We start from the raw sequence: 19,570 nt of genomic DNA, 5'->3' as shown, positions 1-19,570 counted from the left end.
TTGTTCTGTATTTCATTACATCAGTGTTTTACTAGATCAGTGCCCTGTATTTCATTACATAAGTGTTTCATTACACCAGTGTTTCATTACACCAGTGTTTCATTACACCAGTGTTTCATTACACCAGTGTTTCATTACACCAGTGTTTCATTACACCAGTGTTTCATTACATCAGTGTTTCTTACACCAGTGTTTCATTACATCAGTGTTTCTTACACCAGTGTTTCATTACATCAGTGTTTCTTACACCAGTGTTTCATTACACCAATGTTCTATGAGTCTAGTGGTAAGCGCTGAAACATTTGTTTTTGTATCGAAATTCGAAATATAAATTTTGTAGGGCATTACGGGCATTGTGTGTGTGTGTGCTGTACAACGTCACTGAGGGCACTGTGAGGGCACTGTGAGGGCAGCATGGGGCAGCACTTTCCTGCTGGCTGCATCTCGGACGTACAACGATCCGCTTTTGTGGGGGAGGGGGAAGAAATTGAAACAAAGATTCCGCCAGAATTGTATTGTGGTTTAATAGAGCCATTACTCAACATTAAAAAGAAATACACTTCATTTTTTTTCAATGCCCATTAATTTTATTGCCTTAAACATCGATTTTCAAAGAACTCAAATTTTTTTTTCAAATTTATTACGGACATTAAACTTAAGAAAGCAATTTTATTCCAAAATGTCTTTCCTTAAATGTTTCATTACTTTGTTAAACATTGAATTATCGGGTTAAAAATCAGAGAAAGGTCATGCATGTAAAACAAGGGGTATCACACACAAACAATCGCAGGAAAAAAATCACAGATATTTTGTATCACTATTTTGTCAGGATGGGACGACTCTACCATCAACAGGATAAGGGGAAGTAACTTAGAGAAAAAAATGTGAAATATCGTCAAACTTGGCTGATAGATCTGGCCAAATAAATGACTGTTTGTAGATCAGGTTTTTTTCTCAAAATTCAAGTAACCAGTTTCAATTTTTATTTAGAGTTTGAAAAATTCAGCTAGAACATTTTTTTAAAACTAGAACATTTTTAAAGAAATATTGGCTTCTCATCTTGAAGTTCGAACTTTCGAACTTTGACCTCACGCGGTGGGGTGGGTTAAATAAAGTACACACATTTATTTCATCAGCATATTGATAGCGGCGTTAGTTGAGCTTATGTCCAGGGTTAGATGATTTGGGCGGAGAGGGGGGGGGGGCATTGAGTGCGGTGTGTGTATGGTGTGGTACATTTGGCTTGTGTGTGGTGTGTGTGTGATGTGGCACATTGTGTGTGGTGTGACACACTCATTGTGTGTGTTGTGGCATCTCGTGAGATGTGAGCACATTTGACTTGTGTGTGGTGTTGTACGTTCGGCTTGAGGGAATGTTGGGGATTGTTGGGGAATGTTGGGGAATGTTGGGAAATGTTGGGGAATGTTGGGGAATGTTGGGAAATGTTGGGAAATGTTGGGGAATGTTGGGGAATGTTAGGGAATATTGGGAAATGTTGGGGAATGTTGGGGAATGTTGGGGAATGTTGGGGAATGTTGGGGAATGTTGGGGAATGTTGGGGAATGTTGGGGAATGTTGGGGAATGGTGGGGAATGGTGGGGAATGTTGGGGAATGTTGGGGAATGTTGGGGATTGTTGGGAAATGTTGGGAAATGTTGGGGAATGTTGGGAAATGTTGGGAAATGTTGGGGAATGTTGGGGAATGTTGGGGAATGTTGGGGAATGTTGGGGAATGTTGGGGAATGTTGGTGAATGTTGGGAAATGTTGGGGAATGTTGGGGAATGTTGGGAAATGTTGGGGAATGTTGGGGAATGGTGGGGAATGTTGGTGAATGTTGGTGAATGTTGGGAAATGTTGGGGAATGTTGGGGAATGTTGGGAAATATTGGGGAATGTTGGGGAATGTTGGTGAATGTTGGGGAATGTTGGGGAATGGTGGGGAATGTTGGGGAATGTGGACGATGATATCGGCGACTTGAGCTGCGATAAACCAAGTGATGTAAATGGCGGGTGGCTGCTGTCGCTTGGTGTCAAATGGTGGATGATGTAAGGGCATAGATTGATTGCTTTAAGTTTTTTAGGACGATGTTGCTATAAATAGGTCAATGTTGCTATAAATAGGACGATGTTGCTATAGATGGCGTGAATGTTCAGGCGTTAGACTGGCGTCTCTTTGCGTCTGCTGCGGTGGTGCCGGGTGCCGGAGCTGCGGATGTTGGAGGCCGAGGCTGCCGTGTAGGGCCGGGTCCGGTCGTGGATGTGGCCGGTCGAAGGGTCAGCCGCGAGGTCAAGCCTGGAGTGATGGGAACTGGCAGGGGGAGACATCGATCCCACGCGCCGTAGTGTCCGGCCGTGCGACCGTCGGGGGGCATTTGGGTCGGACACGTTCTCCAAACGAAACTGTTCCAGGGATGACGTCATAGGTAAACACTCCGAATCGGAATCTTCCGAGTCGGAATAATTTCTCGGGGCATTTACTTTTGGCAGGGGTTTGAGTGTCGGTAGGCGCCGGGTGGGCGGGGAATGCTGGACGTCTGCTTGACTTGTGCTGGCCTGGCTCGTCTCAATGACCGCTGGCTCGTGTGTACTCACCCGGCTCAGGCCGTGGCCGGAGTGAGTGGACGAGAGGGCCGTATCGATTGCAATCTGGGTCAGTGACCCGAGTTGAGGACCCGTGTTTTGTTGCTCATCAAGCCACGGTCTCGCGGCGGTTATTTCCCCTCCGGCAAGACAGGGCCCCTTGATAGTTATCTCCCCTTTGGAAACAGCTAGTGGCGAGTCCCATGTTAATTCAATTTCCGAGAGCGTGGTGATGGGAGTTAGGGGGGCCGTGCTCGGGGGGCGTGGGGATGTTATTCGCCGCATCATGATGGCGTCTTCGTAGCTGGGCGGCGATGGGGGAGTGATGGCGGTGAAGGAGGAGGGGTGGGTGACTGGGGTGCTGGTAGATGGTCTCACGGCGCGAGAACACCCCGGGATGGGGATGGGGTTGGAGTGCGCTAGAGACTGACGAGAGCCGTTGCTGTCGCCGGGATGGTGTTTCCTCAAGATGTGGACAATGTCCGAGTCCGACCCGGGGACACTTTTCGACCTGTTCATGATCCCCGTCACTTGTTTCACGCGCTGGGTCTTGCCGCCGCTGGTCGAAGACTTGGCTCTCTCAGGGCGCGCCCCCGCGCTAGTGACCGCCGCTTCAGTGCTGACGTCATTAGTCCTGGAGGAGGCCACGGAGTAGCAGGACAGGCTGTAGGACATGCTGGTGTCGTCAGGACTGACGGGCGTGCCGACGTTGAACCGGACGTTGCCGTTGACCATGGAGAGTGCGGACACGCTGAAGGACGAGGCGCCGTTAGTTTTCCTCTGCAGACGACCCCTGTCTCTCAGCAGCTGCTGGATCTGCTGACGTATACTTCCGCTTGACCCCTCGCTCGAGTCCGACTTGACAAAAGCGCTGCAGCTCTTGAACTTTTTCACCTGGTTCATCGTCACCGTCGGGGTCAGTGACCTTTGACCCACCGATGACCGAGCAGACAAGGTCACGTTGGTCAGACTTCGCGGAAATTTCCCGCCGTTTTTCTTGATGGCCCCGTAGTCACGCCGCATGGCCTGCTGCGCCTCGGCCAACATGGCCTCCGAATAGCTGGGGACGATGACGTTGTTGTTGCGTATGCTCATCTCCAGGTCGACGCTGTTCATGGTACTCACGCGGCTCATGATGGGCGGGTAGCTCTCGGCCTCCAGGTAGTTGCTGCCGAAAAGTTTGTGTATGTGGTAGTGGAGGTGCGCCGTCTTGAACTCGATGATGGCCCTGAGCGGCCAGGAGAGCAGCAGGAGGGAGGCGAGCCAGAAGATGGCGTGCGAGACGTACCAGGGCAGGTTGTCGGGGTCCCTGAAGGCGATCATGTACTCCTTGAAGTCGACGTTGACCAGATCCATGCCCTCGCGGCCCTCCATGTAGTCGTCCTTGGTCTCGTACTCCTGGAAGAACTGGGCTCGCTGCTCCTCGAACTCGAACTCCGTGTCCAGGTTGGCGAACGAGAAGCCCTTGCTGATTTTGATCTTGATGGCCGGGTACTTCTCGAGGTCGGTCAAAGGTCGAGAGATGTCCTTGACCCCGCACTGCGTGTGGTTGAAGGCCGCGCCCGCCGTTTTGGAGTCGACCCTCTCGTAGTAAACCTGTAGAGCAGTGACGTCATTCAGTGATCACGTGATGGCGTGAAATTAAAAGAGTTACCTGCACCCTGGGGTTATCCCCCTTGATCTGAGGTTTGTACTGAGGTTATTTCTACCTTACCCCTGGTCATCGTGACAGATGTTCTGCGTCTACCTCCCCGCTTTGCCCCAGTTAAAAAACCCATTTTACGACATTAAATTAGAAAGTCTGTCAGCTCATTTCTGTTTCTGGCCATCAACGATATTTTTTGAGAATTTAAATTCGGATTTGGGATGTATTTGGTGTGATTGTTAGATTATTTTTAATTGGCAAAAAGTTGATACATAATTGCTGATTCTAGATTAGGGTTTATGCGGATGCAATTATTTTCTCAATGACCGATTAAAAACGGAAAGCTTAATTTCAGACCTGACGGATCATGCGAGGCCACTAATTTACTGAGATGAGCATATTAAGTAGCATGTGGTGGGCGCCATGCCCAGGAAACTCTACTTCCTCTACTTTATCAGGAACTTAACTCGGTAGTTTCCGTGTAGGCACAGAGAACTCTACTTCCTCTACTTTATCAGGAACTTAACCCTCTAGTTTCCGTGTAGGCACAGAGAACTCTACTTCCTCTACTTTATCAGGAACTTAACCCTCTAGTTTCCGGGTAGGCACAGAGAACTCTACTTTCTCTACATTATCAGGAACTGAACTCGCTTGTGGTCCGGGTAGAAATTGTAAGTTCTACTACTCGACAGAGTTGTGTCGTCTGCTGGATGTTGACATTAGATAATTAATTAGATGTTTGAGTTGATTAAAAAACTGAACCGGCTGTAGCGGCGCACCTGGGTGGAGGTGAAGGCGTCACCGTTGCGGTACCTCATCACGTGACGTGTCCTCCTGACGTAGTGGTAGCACGTGGCCTTCCACCAGATGACGGGGAGGGCAGACTGCATCTGGTAGATGGTGTTGTACACGCTGGCGATGTCGCACTGGGGAGTACAGACGTCATGACGTCAAGATCACGTCATAGAGTAGGTCACATGTCATAGAGTAGGTCACACGTCATAGACTAGGTCACACGTCATAGGTCACACGTCATAGACTAGGTCAACATCATAGACTAGGTCATACGTCATAGAGTAGGTCACACGTCATAGACTAGGTCACACGTCATAGGTCACACTTCATAGAGTAGGACATACGTCATAGACTAGGTCACACGTCAAAGACTAGGTCATACTTCATAGACCAGGTCACACGTCATAGACTAGGTCACACGTTGCACGTGAATACTTACCATGAAAACATTACCATCAAACATTTTCCCTAAAAATTTTTAAAGAGAAAATGTCCCATAAACACACCGCCGTGCTGCCCTGCGGGGTACAGCGAGTGACCTTTGACCTACCTTGTACCTGAGTTCCAGCCGTGTATGAGAGTGCCAGCACTCGACCAGGTAGACCAGGTACAACATGATGACGAAGGCCACGGGGATGTAGATGTAGCCTTCCTTACAAGGCCCTGACCTTTCCGTGTTACTGAAGGTCACCTCCATGAAGGTCAAGATTTTCTGGGAACAGAAATACTAAAGGTCAACGTGCTGAGTTTTTGTTAAGGTATCGTTGTTGCGGTCAGTTGTGGTGATTTAAAAATGCTGAACATATGTCACAAACTGACAAAGGATAAGCAACCAAACTTCTGCTAGCTAACAGAGATATTATTTTTCTTACAAGTTTCGGGTTTAGTCAAGCTTTAGGCAAAAACGGCAAAATAACAAAAGTTGCCAACTTTTTACTTTAGAATATGGGCATGCGTTTCTTTCAATGTTGTTTTTTTGTATGCTCATTTTGATTTGAAGTAAATGTACGAAAAACGCGCCGCTTTTCTAAAATATGATCTTACAAACGCTAGAATAATGTACTTTTGTGGCGCTGATAAGGAATATTAGTCCGGACCATATAAGTGAAGTATTAGTCTGAAAGAAATGACGCTAAGCTAAACATTCTTGGTTAAAGAAAATACAGGATCGTTAAATTGTTAAGTTACGGGTATTGTGTGTATCTAGAAACTTCCGCTGTCTGCCCCCCCCCCACTCCCCAACTCGTATAACGATATCGTATGAGCATGTTGTATGTCCATTTGTATGTCCATGTTGTATGTCCATGTTGTATGTCCATGTTGTATGACCATGTTGTATGTCTATGCCATATGTCAATGTTGTATGTCCATGTTGTATGACCATGTTGTATGTCTATGCCATATGTCAATGTTGTTTGTGCATGTTGTATGACCATGTTGTATGTCCATGTTGTATGACCATGTTGTATGTCTATGCCATATGTCAATGTTGTTTGTGCATGTTGTATGACCATGTTGTATGTCTATGCCATATGTCAATGTTGTTTGTGCATGTTGTATGACCATGTTGTATGGCCATGTTGTATGTCTATGCCATATGTCAATGTTGTTTGTGCATGTTGTATGACCATGTTGTATGTCCATGTTGTATGACCATGTTGTATGTCTATGCCATATGTCAATGTTGTTTGTGCATGTTGTATGACCATGTTGTATGTCTATGCCATATGTCAATGTTGTTTGTGCATGTTGTATGACCATGTTGTATGGCCATGTTGTATGTCTATGCCATATGTCAATGTTGTTTGTGCATGTTGTATGACCATGTTGTATGTCCATGTTGTATGACCATGTTGTATGTCTATGCCATATGTCAATGTTGTTTGTGCATGTTGTATGACCATGTTGTATGTCTATGCCATATGTCAATGTTGTTTGTGCATGTTGTATGACCATGTTGTATGTCCATGTTGTATGTCTATGTTGTATGTCTATGCTATATGTCCATGTTGTATGAGGATGTTAAATGACCATGTTGTATGTCTATGCTATATGACCATATTGTATGTCTATGCCATAATGAGCATGTAATCTGCCATTTACCTTGTGTGCTATGGTGAGATGGCACCATGAGATGGCGGCCAGACATCCGACGATCAACAAGGTCAGACACAGACATTTCCAGTGGCCGTCACGCCTGAGTGACGCACACAGAGACTGTCGTACAGGCTCCTGCTGGAGGGGAGAATACAAGGGTTAAGTACAGGGGTCAAGTACAGGGGTCATATACAGGGGTCAAGTACAGGGGTCAAGTACAGGGATCAAGTACAGGGGTCAAGTACAGGGGTCAAATACAGGGGTCAAGTACAGGGGTCAAGTACAGGGGTCAAGTACAGGGGTCAAGTACAGGGGTCAAGTACAGGGGTCAAGTACAGGGGTCAAGTACGGGGTCAAATACAGGGGTCAAATACAGGGGTCAAGTGCAGGGGTCAAGTGCAGGGGTCAAGTACAGGGGTCAAGTAAAGGGGTCAAGTACAGGGGTCATACTGGGGTCAAGTACAGGGGTTAAGTACAGGGGTCAAGTAAAGGGGTCAAATACAGGGGTCATACTGGGGTCAAGTACAGGGGTTAAGTACAGGGGTCAAGTAAAGGGGTCAAGTACAGGGGTCAAATACAGGGGTCAAATACAGGGGTCAGTTACAGGGGTCATACAGGGGTCAAATACAGGGGTTAAGTACAGGGGTCAAGTAAAGGGGTTAAGTACAGGGGACAAATAGAGGGGTCAAGTACAGGGGTCAAATACAAGGTTCAAGTACAGGGGTTAAGTAAAGGGGTCAAGTACAGGGGTCAAATACAAGGGTCAAGTACAGGGGTTAAGTACAGGGGTTAAGTACAGGGGTCAAATACAGGGGTCAAATACAGGGGTCAAATACAGGGGTTAAGTACGGGGGTCTAGTACACGGGTCAAATACACGGGGTCAAATACAGGGGTCAAATACAGGGGTTAAGTACAGGGGTTAAATACACGGGTCAAATACAGGGGTTAAGTACGGGGGTCAAATACACGGGTCTAATACACGGGTCAAATACGCGGGTTAAATAACGGTTCAAATACAGGGGTCAAATACACGGGTCAAAAATACGCTTTAAACTGGAGCCGGACGTTTTCCCGAAAGACACTTGCCCGAATGCCGTTTGCCCGTAGGCCGATTTCCCGAATGGACACTTGCCATTCGGGCAAGTGTCCATTCGGGCGTTTGTCGCATTCGGGCAAGTGTCCATTCGGGCATTTGTCGCATTCGGGCAAGTGTCCATTCGGGCGTTTGTCGCATTCGGGCAAGTGTCCATTCGGGCATTTGTCGCATTCGGGCAAGTGTCCATTCAAAGCGGGTCTACGACAAATTCCCGAAAGACACTTGCCCGAATGCCGTTTGCCCGACAGGTGTTAAATAAATATCCATGTTAAATACTTGTAAGTACAGGTGGTAAATACAGGGGTTTAATTCACATGTTTAAATAACTGAGTTAAATGGTGAGATACAGGTATAAATCATTAAGTGTTAAAAATATTTAACACACTCGTCACTAGTTCTTGTATTTTCCCCACTGGGGAATGTGATGTTAACTAGCTATGTGAGCACAAGGTTGACACAATTTTTAAAATTTTTTATTCATCTTTTTTATTCTCACCAAAAATCCAAGATAATTTTGAACATGCCTTTTTCGGGAAAGTTAAAAAAGCTAATAAATAAGAAAAGTTGAAAGGTCATAGTGTTGACAAAACCAACCGACAGAAGACAATGACCCCTCACCTCCCCCCCCCCCCCCCCCCCCCCAGACATCCGCGCTCGTTGAGATCCAATTCATGTATCCAAATCTAATCAAGACCTGCATATTTCATTCAATTCATCCATTCACCGTCGTCTGTCGCGAGGGAGGGGGTGGGAAGGGGGTGGGGTGAAGGGAGGGGGAGGGGGTGAAGACGCAGTTCGGGTTTCTCAATAGTCATTGTGGATTGAATGTGGATTGTGAGATAGTAATGATTGTGGATTGAATATGAATAGTAAAATAGTCATGATTGTTGATCGAATGTGGATTGTGGATTTAATGTGGATTGTGGATTGAATGTGGATTGAATGTGGATTGTGGATTGAATGTGGATTGTGGATTGAATATGGATTGTGGATTGAATGTGGATTGTGGATTGAATGTGGATTGTGGATTGAATGTGGATTGTGGGCTACATAGCGGTCTATTGTAACACGACCGTGTTGACCATCAGCTTTCAGCAGACGACTTGTCTGCCGTGACTCCCCTGTGGGGGTGGGGGGGGGGGGGGGAAGGGAGATCCCCCAGTCATGTCTGGGGTCAGGACGTGACTTAAGTCAGCAAACAACCTTTAGATTGCATTTATTCAGTTCCATAACTTTGTCAACACGGTGATCACGTGATGCGAACGTCTGAAGCCAGAATTAGATGTCCTACAAATATTCTGGCTCTACAGCCTCTGTCTTAGGGGACACAAAAAAAACACCCACAAGAAAAGCGTTCTTTATCCTACATTCTATCAAAGCAGTTTTTAAATTTGCTGTTTTTTTTAGAAACATTTCTTTGACAAACTTGGGATTTATATTTGTTTATTTTCTTTGCCTTGTCATGGGGAGCATAGCGTCTTAATGGCCATCTAATAAAACATGTCTTCAATAATCTTGTCATGGAAAACATATCTTCTATAGGCACCTCGTCATGGAAAACATTTCTTCTATAGGGACCTTGTCATTGAAAACATTTCTTCGTTAGGGGGACCTTGTAATGGAAAAAATTTCTTCGTTAAGGACCTTATCATGGAAAACATTTCTTTTATAGGGACCTTGTCATGGAAAACATTTCTTCTATAGGGACCTTGTCATGGAAAACATTTCTTGGTTAGGGACCTTCTCATGGAAAACGTATCTTCTATAGGGACCTTGTCATGAAAAACATTTCTTCTATAGGGACCTTGTCATGGAAAACATTTCTTGGTTAGGGACCTTGTCATGGAAAACATTGTCCAAACGCCACAAGTCGCAGCTTGGCTACCAGCTACATGTCTTAAACTTGCTACCCATTTCGTGTCTTAAACTGGCTACGTGACATAATAAATACCCAATTAAATTTGAATCGGCTACCATCTACCTTTCTAAAATTGGCTACCCGCACGTATCTAAAATAGGCTACATGCCACAAGTTAAATTAGCTACATTGGCTACCCGCTACATGTCTACAGTGGCTACCTGCTACCTGTCTACATAGGCTACCCGCTACATGTCTACATTAGCTACCCGCTACATGTCTACATTAGCTACCCGCCACATGTCTACATTGGCTACCCGCTACATGTCTACATTGGCTACCCGCTACATGTCTACATTGGCTACCCGCTACATGTCTACATTGGCTACCCGCTACATGTCTACATTAGCTACCCGCTACATGTCTACATTGGCTACCCGCTACATGTCTACATTGGCTACCCGCTACATGTCCACATAGGCTACCCGCTACATGTCTACATTGGCTACCTGCTACATGTCTACATTGGCTACCCGCTACATGTCTACATTAGCTACCCGCTACATGTCTACATTGGCTACCCGCTACATGTCTATTAACTAGACTGGCAGTCCAGGGAAGGCACGGGGTTTCACCATATGTCCAGCAGAGTTAATCAGACTAATTAGGGCCACACGCCGGCGTGCCAGGGGCGGAGTCTGTGCCAGCGTAGGGGTCTGTGGGTGGGGGTGGGGGTGGGGGTCGGTGTGGGTCTGTGATTTTATCTGATTAGATTTCATTCCATGATAACAAAGATACATAGATCACTCGACTTGAGTTACAGAAGCTAGACTGAACGAGACTTGGGCAACATAGACGAGACTTTGGCTACATAGACGAGACTTGGGCTACATAGACGAGACTTGGGCTACATAGACGAGACTTGGGCTACACAGACGAGACTTGAGCTACATAGACGAGACTTGGAACGAGACTTGGGCAACATAAACGAGACTGCATAGACGAGACTTTGGCTGCATAGACGAGACTTTGGCTACATAGACGAGACTTGGGCTACATAGACGAGACTTGGACTATATAGACGAGACTTGGGCTACGTAGACGAGACTTGGGCTACATAGACGAGACTTGGACTATATAGACGAGACTTGGGCTACGTAGACGAGACTTGGGAAGAGACTTAGTTTACATAGACGAGAATGGGTCGGCGTGGTCGAGTCGGTAAAGCTCATGGTTGCTAAACCAAAAAGTCTCGAGTGCGAACCCCCGGGCAGATGAGGCTCGTTAGCTGGGGACAGCCACTCTTCTAGGAGAGACAACTCCAAAATTAAACAACTGCTGCCTTGTAGTTTGTTCTTGGTTGGACAAAGGCTATGGACGCATATCCAAAAAGAAAAGCAGGCTGAAATCGGAGTCAATGGCCTCAATGGCGCATAACCAGTTGACACGTAACGCTTAATTGTGTTGGAGGCGTGGTCGAGTCGGCAAAAAGCTCATGGTTGATAAATTCGAACAAAGACTCGAGTTCAAACCCACTGGCAGATAAATCTCGATCCCCTTCAACACTAATAATTAAGAACGAAGAAGAAGAAGAATGGACGAGAATTTGGCTACATAGAAGAGACTTGGGCAACATAGACGAGAATTTGGCTACATAGACGAGACTTGGGCTACAAAGACGAGACTTGGGCAACATAGACGAGACTTTGGCTACATAGACGAGACTTTGGTTACATAGACGAGACTTGGGACGAGACTTGGGCAACATAGACGAGACTTGGGCTACATAGACGAGACTTGGGACGAGACTTGGGCAACATAGACGAGACTTGGGAAACATAGACGAGACTTGGGCCACAGGCTAGAATGGTGTTAGTGTAGCTGAAATCTTTACTCTAATCTGCCACTGACACGTTTCTACAAAACTGTACGTGTTGTACTAAAACAAAACACACATTTTTTTTTTTTACAAATTTAATAAAAAATATACACGTAGATTGAGTCACCGCCCCCACCCCCCTTCCCGTGTATAATTAGTGTTCAGTGGATTTCCCCATCGAGTGATTGCTGTACAGAATGCAGACAAGAATATCAAATGAACCAGCTGATACTGAGTGCGGACTAGTCGCTTTGATACCATCTCTTAATGGCGGGTACACAGCATCCCACAGCGGGTCCTGCCCAGTTTCACCTGGCGATCCTGTCATTAGTTTCAATAATTGATTGGCACATCGCTAGCTCCATGGATATCAAAATCGTCGAGTTTTTTATTTGAAAAAAAAAACAACAACAACAAAACAAAACATTTGTTTTTAATTCGGACAGTGTGGGCAATCGGTAGATGTCCATATACCCCCCCCCCGTCAATTTCAAGTGCCCTGGGGGGGGGGGGGGAGAAAATATATGAAAGAAGCACTGATAGTATTTGTAGATAATACTGACTAAAGGTAGACCCTACTTCTATAATCTAGACCCGTTTCCTACTTTTGGCCGCTAAACTTCAATCATGCAGTTGTGTTTCTTTCAGACTTTTTATCTCGATGTGTGTGTGTATAGGGGCGGGGGCTTTTGAAATTATTTTTTTCGGGGGGGGGGCGTGGGGGTGGGGGCGGACTAAATTCTTTGGGGAGGGAAAAGGGGCTGACACTGTTAAAAGTATATATTTTCTATATCAATTTATATTGTACCAAAAGGGATGCCTGAAAGAAACTCTACATGCAGACCGCTCTTAAGATGAGACAAATTATGCGGTAATGGTATTGTCTGTATTATCAAGTACGGATTACTTCATTATTATTGTGTATTTTTTCGGCATTGGAATTTTATTTCTGTTTACCCTAGAATCAATGACGTCATTTTATTGTGTGAGCGTTTCCGTATTTAGAACTGTACATATTTCGTTTCGCTTTGCGAATTTCTTATATGTTCCATGTGACGTCACGGTAGTGGGAAGTTTCGTGAAAAATTTTTATTTTTACTTTCCTTGTGTTTTCTCTACAGGGTTCCCGACAGACCGACAGACAAAATAACGAAACTATTATTATAGACAAATGTGCTATATGTTGCTGTATGTTATGGAAAATTATTCTTGCCTAACCAACTGTTCAGAAGAGAATAAGGCAGGAAGAAATTATTTTTTACAGATCCGGATTTTCTGATCGGTTGATTGAGTGATTGATTTTCTGATCGGTTGGTTGATTTATTGATCGTCCGATTGACTTGTTGACTAAAGCATTCGATTGATAAAGTGGTTGCTTGTGTGTGGTGGATTTTGTGTGTTGTGTGGGGGTATGGGGGGGGGGGCAGAGTCATGGATGGGGAAGACAGAGAAATGGAGGGGAGGACAGAGAAATGGAAGGGAGGGCAGAGGGGAGGACATAGGGGAGGACAGAGGGGAGGACAGAGAGGGGAGGACAGAGAAATGGAGGGGAGGACAGAGAAATGGAGGGGAGGACAGAGAAATGGAAGGGAGGGCAGAGGGGAGGACATAGGGGAGGACAGAGGGGAGGACAGAGAGGGGAGGACAGAGAAATGGAGGGGAGGACAGAGAAATGGAGGGGAGGACAGAGAAATGGAGGGGAGGTCAGAGAAATGGAGGGGAGGACAGAGAGGGGAGGACAGAAATGGAGGGGAGAGCTGGAGAACACGAGAAGCTGGGAGTGGACGTTTGACCACATTAATGTCTGGTAATCCCCTACCCGTGCCCGGACCTTGGGCCATCTCGATTTGGGGCGGAGAGAGCGGGGCCTGGCTTAACCGGACGGGGGGGGGAAGGGGGATTAGGGCTTTTCTGGATGTCCACGTGACCTTCCCCGTGACAGAGATAGGGGAAATGACCTTGAGACCATTCGATTAGGTCTGTATTAGTCGGGCATAAATTTGCATGAGAATAGAATTCTATTGACAGCAAATTGCTCTAAACAAAGAACAGAGACCTGCGATGGCGCCAGTCGCCTCTCATTGTCTGCGATAACTGGACGTGACTGGACGTTTGGTTTAGGTCAAAGTCACATTATGGGTCATCAGACGTTTGGTTTAGGTCAAAGTCACATTATGGGTCATCAGACGTTTGGTTTAGGTCAAAGTCACATCACGGGTCATCAGACGTTTGGTTTAGGTCAAAGTCACATCATGGGTCATCAGACGTTTGGCTTAGGTCAGTCACATCATGGGTCATCAGACGTTTGGTTTAGGTCAAAGTCACATCATGGGTCATCAGACGTTTGGTTTAGGTCAAAGTCACATTATGGGTCATCAGACGTTTGGTTTAGGTCAAAGTCACATCATGGGTCATCAGACGTTTGGTTTAGGTCAAAGTCACATCATGGGTCATCAGACGTTTGGTTTAGGTCAAAGTCACATTATGGGTCATCAGACGTTTGGTTTAGGTCAAAGTCACATCATGGGTCATCAGACGTTTGGTTTAGGTCAAAGTCAAATCATGGGTCATCAGACGTTTGGTTTAGGTCAAAGTCACATTATGGGTCATCAGACGTTTGGTTTAGGTCAAAGTCACATCATGGGTCATCAGACGTTTGGTTTAGGTCAAAGTCACATCATGGGTCATCAGACGTTTGGTTTAGGTCAAAGTCACATCACGGGTCATCAGACGTTTGGTATAGGTCAAAGTCACATCATGGGTCATCAGACGTTTGGTTTAGGTCAAAGTCACATTATGGGTCATCAGACGTTTGGTTTAGGTCAAAGTCACATCATGGGTCATCAGACGTTTGGTTTAGGTCAAAGTCACATCATGGGTCATCAGACGTTTGGTTTAGGTCAAAGTCACATTATGGGTCATCAGACGTTTGGTTTAGGTCAAAGTCACATCATGGGTCATCAGGCGTTTGGTTCAAGTCAAAGTCACATCATGGGTCATCAGACGTTTGGTTCAAGTCAAAGTCACATCATGGGTCATTAGGCGTACACGAATTTCATTTGTCCTAAAGGCTGATATAGTTAATCTTATAGGCCGATATAAATCACTAGTCCTATAGGCCGATATAAATCACTAGTCCTATAGGACGATATAAATCAGTAGTCCTACAGGCCGATATAAATCACTAGTCCTATAGGCCGATATAAATCACTAGTCCTATAGACCGATATAAATCACTAGTCCTATAGGCCGATATAAATCACTAGTCCTATAGGCCGATATAAATCACTAGTCCTACAGGCCGATATAAATCACTAGTCCTATAGGCTGATATAAATCATTAGTCCTACAGGCCGTTATAAATCACTAGTCCTATAGGCTGATATAAATCACTAGTCCTACAGGCCGTTATAAATCACTAGTCCTATAGGCCGATATAAATCACTAAATTCATGTAGGCCGATATAAATCACTATAGTCGTATAGTGTGAGCTTAAGTATAGAATGACTCCAAGTTAGACGTGTGATGACGCCAAGTTAGACGTGTAATGACTCAAAGTCAGACGTGTAATGACGCCAAGTAAGACGTGTAATGACGCCAAGTTAGACGTGTAATGACGCCAAGTTAGACGTGTAATGACGCCAAGTTAGACGTATAATGACGCCAAGTTAGACGTGTAATGACGCAAGTTAGACGTGTAATGACGCCAAGTTAGACGTGTAATGACGCCAAGTTAGACGTGTAATGACGCCAAGTTAGACGTGTAATGACGCCAAGTCAGACGTGTAATAACGCTAAGTTAGAAGTGTAATGACTCAAAGTCAGACGTGTAATGACGCCAAGTTAGACGTGTAATGACGCCAAGTTAGACGTATAATGACGCCAAGTTAGACGTGTAATGACGCAAGTTAGACGTGTAATGACGCCAAGTTAGACGTGTAATGACGCCAAGTTAGACGTGTAATGACGCCAAGTTAGACATGTAATGACGCCAAGTTAGAAGTGTAATGACTCAAAGTCAGACGTGTAATGACGCCAAGTTAGACGTGTAATGACGCCAAGTTAGACGTGTAATGACGCCAAGTTAGACATGTAATGACACCAAGTTAGAGCAGGACGCCTCTAATGTAAAGACCAACTTCATTTCATACACCACGTGATCTCTCTCCCTTGACCTTTAAGAACAGCCAATGGGGAGTAAGGTTTTTTAAAGCTTTTGTTTAATTCACAATGTCTGTCTGTGGGTTGGTGGCAACTCTTGTAACTCAATTTGACAAACGTCGAAGGCAGCGAATATACTTCAAACTTTATTAGCTTTCGTCTTTAAAGACAGCACAAAAAATGTCCGCTCAAAAATTATATAATTAAATAGTTTGAATTAATGAAAATTTATAATATTTGCCAAAGCATTAAAGCTTATTCAAAATTTTCTTAACTTTGCCGTTTTTTTTTGGGGTGAACAATACATTTGTTTTAGGAGAAATGACTCTAAACCACTGACCCTGAAGCTTTTCTGTATAAACAGCCCAAAAGTTTAAACACATGTAGATGGTGAACTCAGGTTAGATGGCGCACTGCCCCTAGATCTGTCGCGTGCAATAATTGGAGCGATACTTCACTCTAGCCAAACTCTTGTGATTTATTTTAGTGGCGCGCTAAATTATATAGAAAAAATTCTCTGTGCTTAGTTTTCACAAGTCTGCCACTTAATATTGGTGCCGTCACAAAAAATAATCTTTTCCAACAGAATGGACGATAAAAAAAACTGGTCCCAAACAGAATGGACGATAAAAAACTGGACCCAAACAGAATGGAAGATAAAAAACTGGTCCCAAACAGAATGGACGATAAAAAAAAACTGGTCCCAAACAGAATGGACGATAAAAAACTGGACCCAAACAGAATGGAAGATAAAAAACTGGACCCAAACAGAATGGACGATAAAAAAACTGGTCCCAAACAGAATGGACGATAAAAAACTGGACCCAAACAGAATGGAAGATAAAAAACTGGACCCAAACAGAATGGACGATAAAAAACTGGACCCAAACAGAACGGACGATAAAAAACTAGACCCAAACAGAATGGACGATAAAAAACTGGATCCAAACAGAACGGACGATAAAAAACTGGACCCAAACAGAATGGACGATAAAAAACTGGACCCAAACAAAATGGACGATAAAAAACTGGGCCTAAACAGAATAGACGATAAAAAACTGGACCTAAACAGAATAGACGATAAAAATCTGGACCCAAACAGAATGGACGATAAAAAACTGGACCCAAACAGAAATGAAGATAAAAAACTGGGCCTAAACAGAATAGACGATAAAAATCTGGACCCAAACAGAATGGACGATAAAAAACTGGACCCAAACAGAAATGAAGATAAAAAACTGGGCCTAAACAGAATAGACGATAAAAAACTGGATCCAAACAGAATGGACGATAAAAAACTGGACCCAAACAGAATGGACGATAAAAAACTGGACCCAAACAGAATTGACGATAAAAAACTGGGCCTAAACAGAATAGACGATAAAAAACTGGATCCAAACAGAATGGACGATAAAAAACTGGGCCCAAACAGAATGGACGATAAAAAAAACTGGACCCAAACAGAATGGACGATAAAAAACTGGACCCAAACAGAATGGACGATAAAAAACTGGACCCAAACAGAATGGACGATAAAAAACTGGACCCAAACAGAATGGAAGATAAAAAACTGGACCCAAACAGAATGGACGATAAAAAACTGGACCCAAACAGAACGGACGATAAAAAACTGGACCCAAACAGAATGGACGATAAAAAACTGGACCCAAACAAAATGGACGATAAAAAACTGGACCCAAACAGAATGGACGATAAAAAACTGGACCCAAACAGAATGGACGATAAAAAACTGGACCCAAACAGAATGGACGATAAAAACTGGACCCAAACAGAATGGACGATAAAAAACTGGGCCTAAACAATATGGACGATAAAAAACTGGGCCTAAACAGAATGGACGATAAAAAACTGGACCCAAACAGAATGGACGATAAAAAACTGGACCCAAACAGAATGGACGATAAAAAACTGGACCTAAACAGAATGGACGATAAAAAACTGGCCCCAAACAGAATGGAAGATAAAAAACTGGACCCAAACAGAATGGACGATAAAAAACTGGACCCAAACAGAATGGACGACAAAAAACTGGACCCAAACAGAATGGACGATAAAAAACTGGACCCAAACAGAATGGACGATAAAAAACTGGACCCAAACAGAATGGACGATAAAAAACTGGGACCAAACAGAATGGACGATAAAAAACTGGACCCAAACAAAATGGACGATAAAAAACTGGACCCAAATAGAATGGACGATAAAAAACTGGACCCAAACAGAATGGACGATAAAAAACTGGACCCAAACAAAATGGACGATAAAAAACTGGACCCAAACAGAATGGACGATAAAAAACTGGGACCAAACAGAATGGACGATAAAAAACTGGACCCAAACAAAATGGAAGATAAAAAACTGAACCCAAACAGAATGGACGATAAAAAACTGGACCCAAACAGAATGGACGATAAAAAACTGGACCCAAACAGAATGGACGATAAAAAACTGGGACCAAACAGAATGATATCACGTCTCATCCTTGCGCCTCGCATCGCTGAACAAGCCCATCAGAGTTTCCGCTTCGCTGCTCGTTCTTATCTCCGGCGTCGTCCGACCTATTTCCGGTTTCGTTATTATTATTTCCGGTGAAAATAGTTGAGAAACAAATGTAGGTTTAGATCAGAGGGGCGGGTATCACGGGGTGAGTGGTCGATAAGTAACTGGTGGGCTCGATTTAAGGGTGATCTGTATGTTTTAATGGTGACCGGTATAATGTAGTGGTCACACTTGCCCCATGGACCGTCAAGTTCGAAAAGGGTCCAATACTTTTTAAAACAATAAAATGGTGTCTGGCATGATTAAACGGTGACAGTGTAGATTTAGTTGTGACATAGATGACTCACTGGTGACTCGAGTTAAAGATGTATATTTTTCCCATTACAAACCATGATGAATATCAAAAGGGACCAAATCAATTTAAAAAAGATATTTTCTAGACATTAAGTAGAAACCTAAAGAAACTATTTTATTTACACTTTTATTAGAAAATTGTATTTGGTTGTAAAATAACCAGATTGGCACATGTAAAAAGCAAGAAAACCTGGCCACAAGATGGCCGCCAACTGTGTGAAGGGCTACCATGCAAGTTCCGCTCTCTAAACATGAGCACTTTTAGAGCTTCTATTTCAAGAAACGTGTACTCCAAGAGTTACCCCCTCCTCCTATAGGACGCCGTTCATAAAATCTGCCAAATTGTTTGAACATACATAGGACAACTTAACCTGGGTTTTACCTAACATAACTCAATGGTTACATTGTTTTCATTGCTGTATTTGGGGATCATGTGATTCACTGTTACAGCTTTATATGCCTAACCCTCAAAGTACAATGATATACAAGCATCTAGATCTAGACGTCTAGTGTTTTATAGTTAGAAGTCAATTTAAAAGTACGTGACTCAACTTTCGCATCAGCATGACATACGTCTGTTACT

At 44.3% G+C, this 19,570-nt stretch overlaps 1 protein-coding gene across 2 annotated transcripts in view; it reads right to left on the bottom strand.

Annotated features, from left to right (window-relative positions):
- Nucleotides 1–1,953: 1,953 nt before the first annotated feature.
- LOC131944488 (uncharacterized) overlaps nt 1,954–19,570 on the bottom strand; it is a 49,594-nt gene continuing 31,977 nt past the window's right edge. Inside the window, exons 2-5 of one of the 2 annotated variants that reach the window (XM_059305154.1) lie at nt 7,124–7,255; nt 5,571–5,732; nt 5,005–5,151; nt 1,954–4,176 (exon numbers count right to left, since the gene is read on the bottom strand). In XM_059305154.1, coding sequence (XP_059161137.1) covers nt 2,158–4,176; nt 5,005–5,151; nt 5,571–5,732; nt 7,124–7,255 — 2,460 coding nt within the window. In that variant the 3' untranslated portion in view covers nt 1,954–2,157. The remainder of the gene's footprint in view (nt 4,177–5,004; nt 5,152–5,570; nt 5,733–7,123; nt 7,256–19,570) is intronic. The other variant, XM_059305155.1, reaches the window with a different exon arrangement.

The sequence above is a fragment of the Physella acuta genome, unplaced genomic scaffold, assembly GCF_028476545.2.
Source record: "Physella acuta isolate Inbredline_101_S28 unplaced genomic scaffold, ASM2847654v3 ptg000494l, whole genome shotgun sequence".
In the NCBI taxonomy this organism is placed as follows: Eukaryota; Metazoa; Mollusca; class Gastropoda; family Physidae; genus Physella; species Physella acuta.
This window is presented reverse-complemented; position numbering and strand designations above follow the sequence as displayed.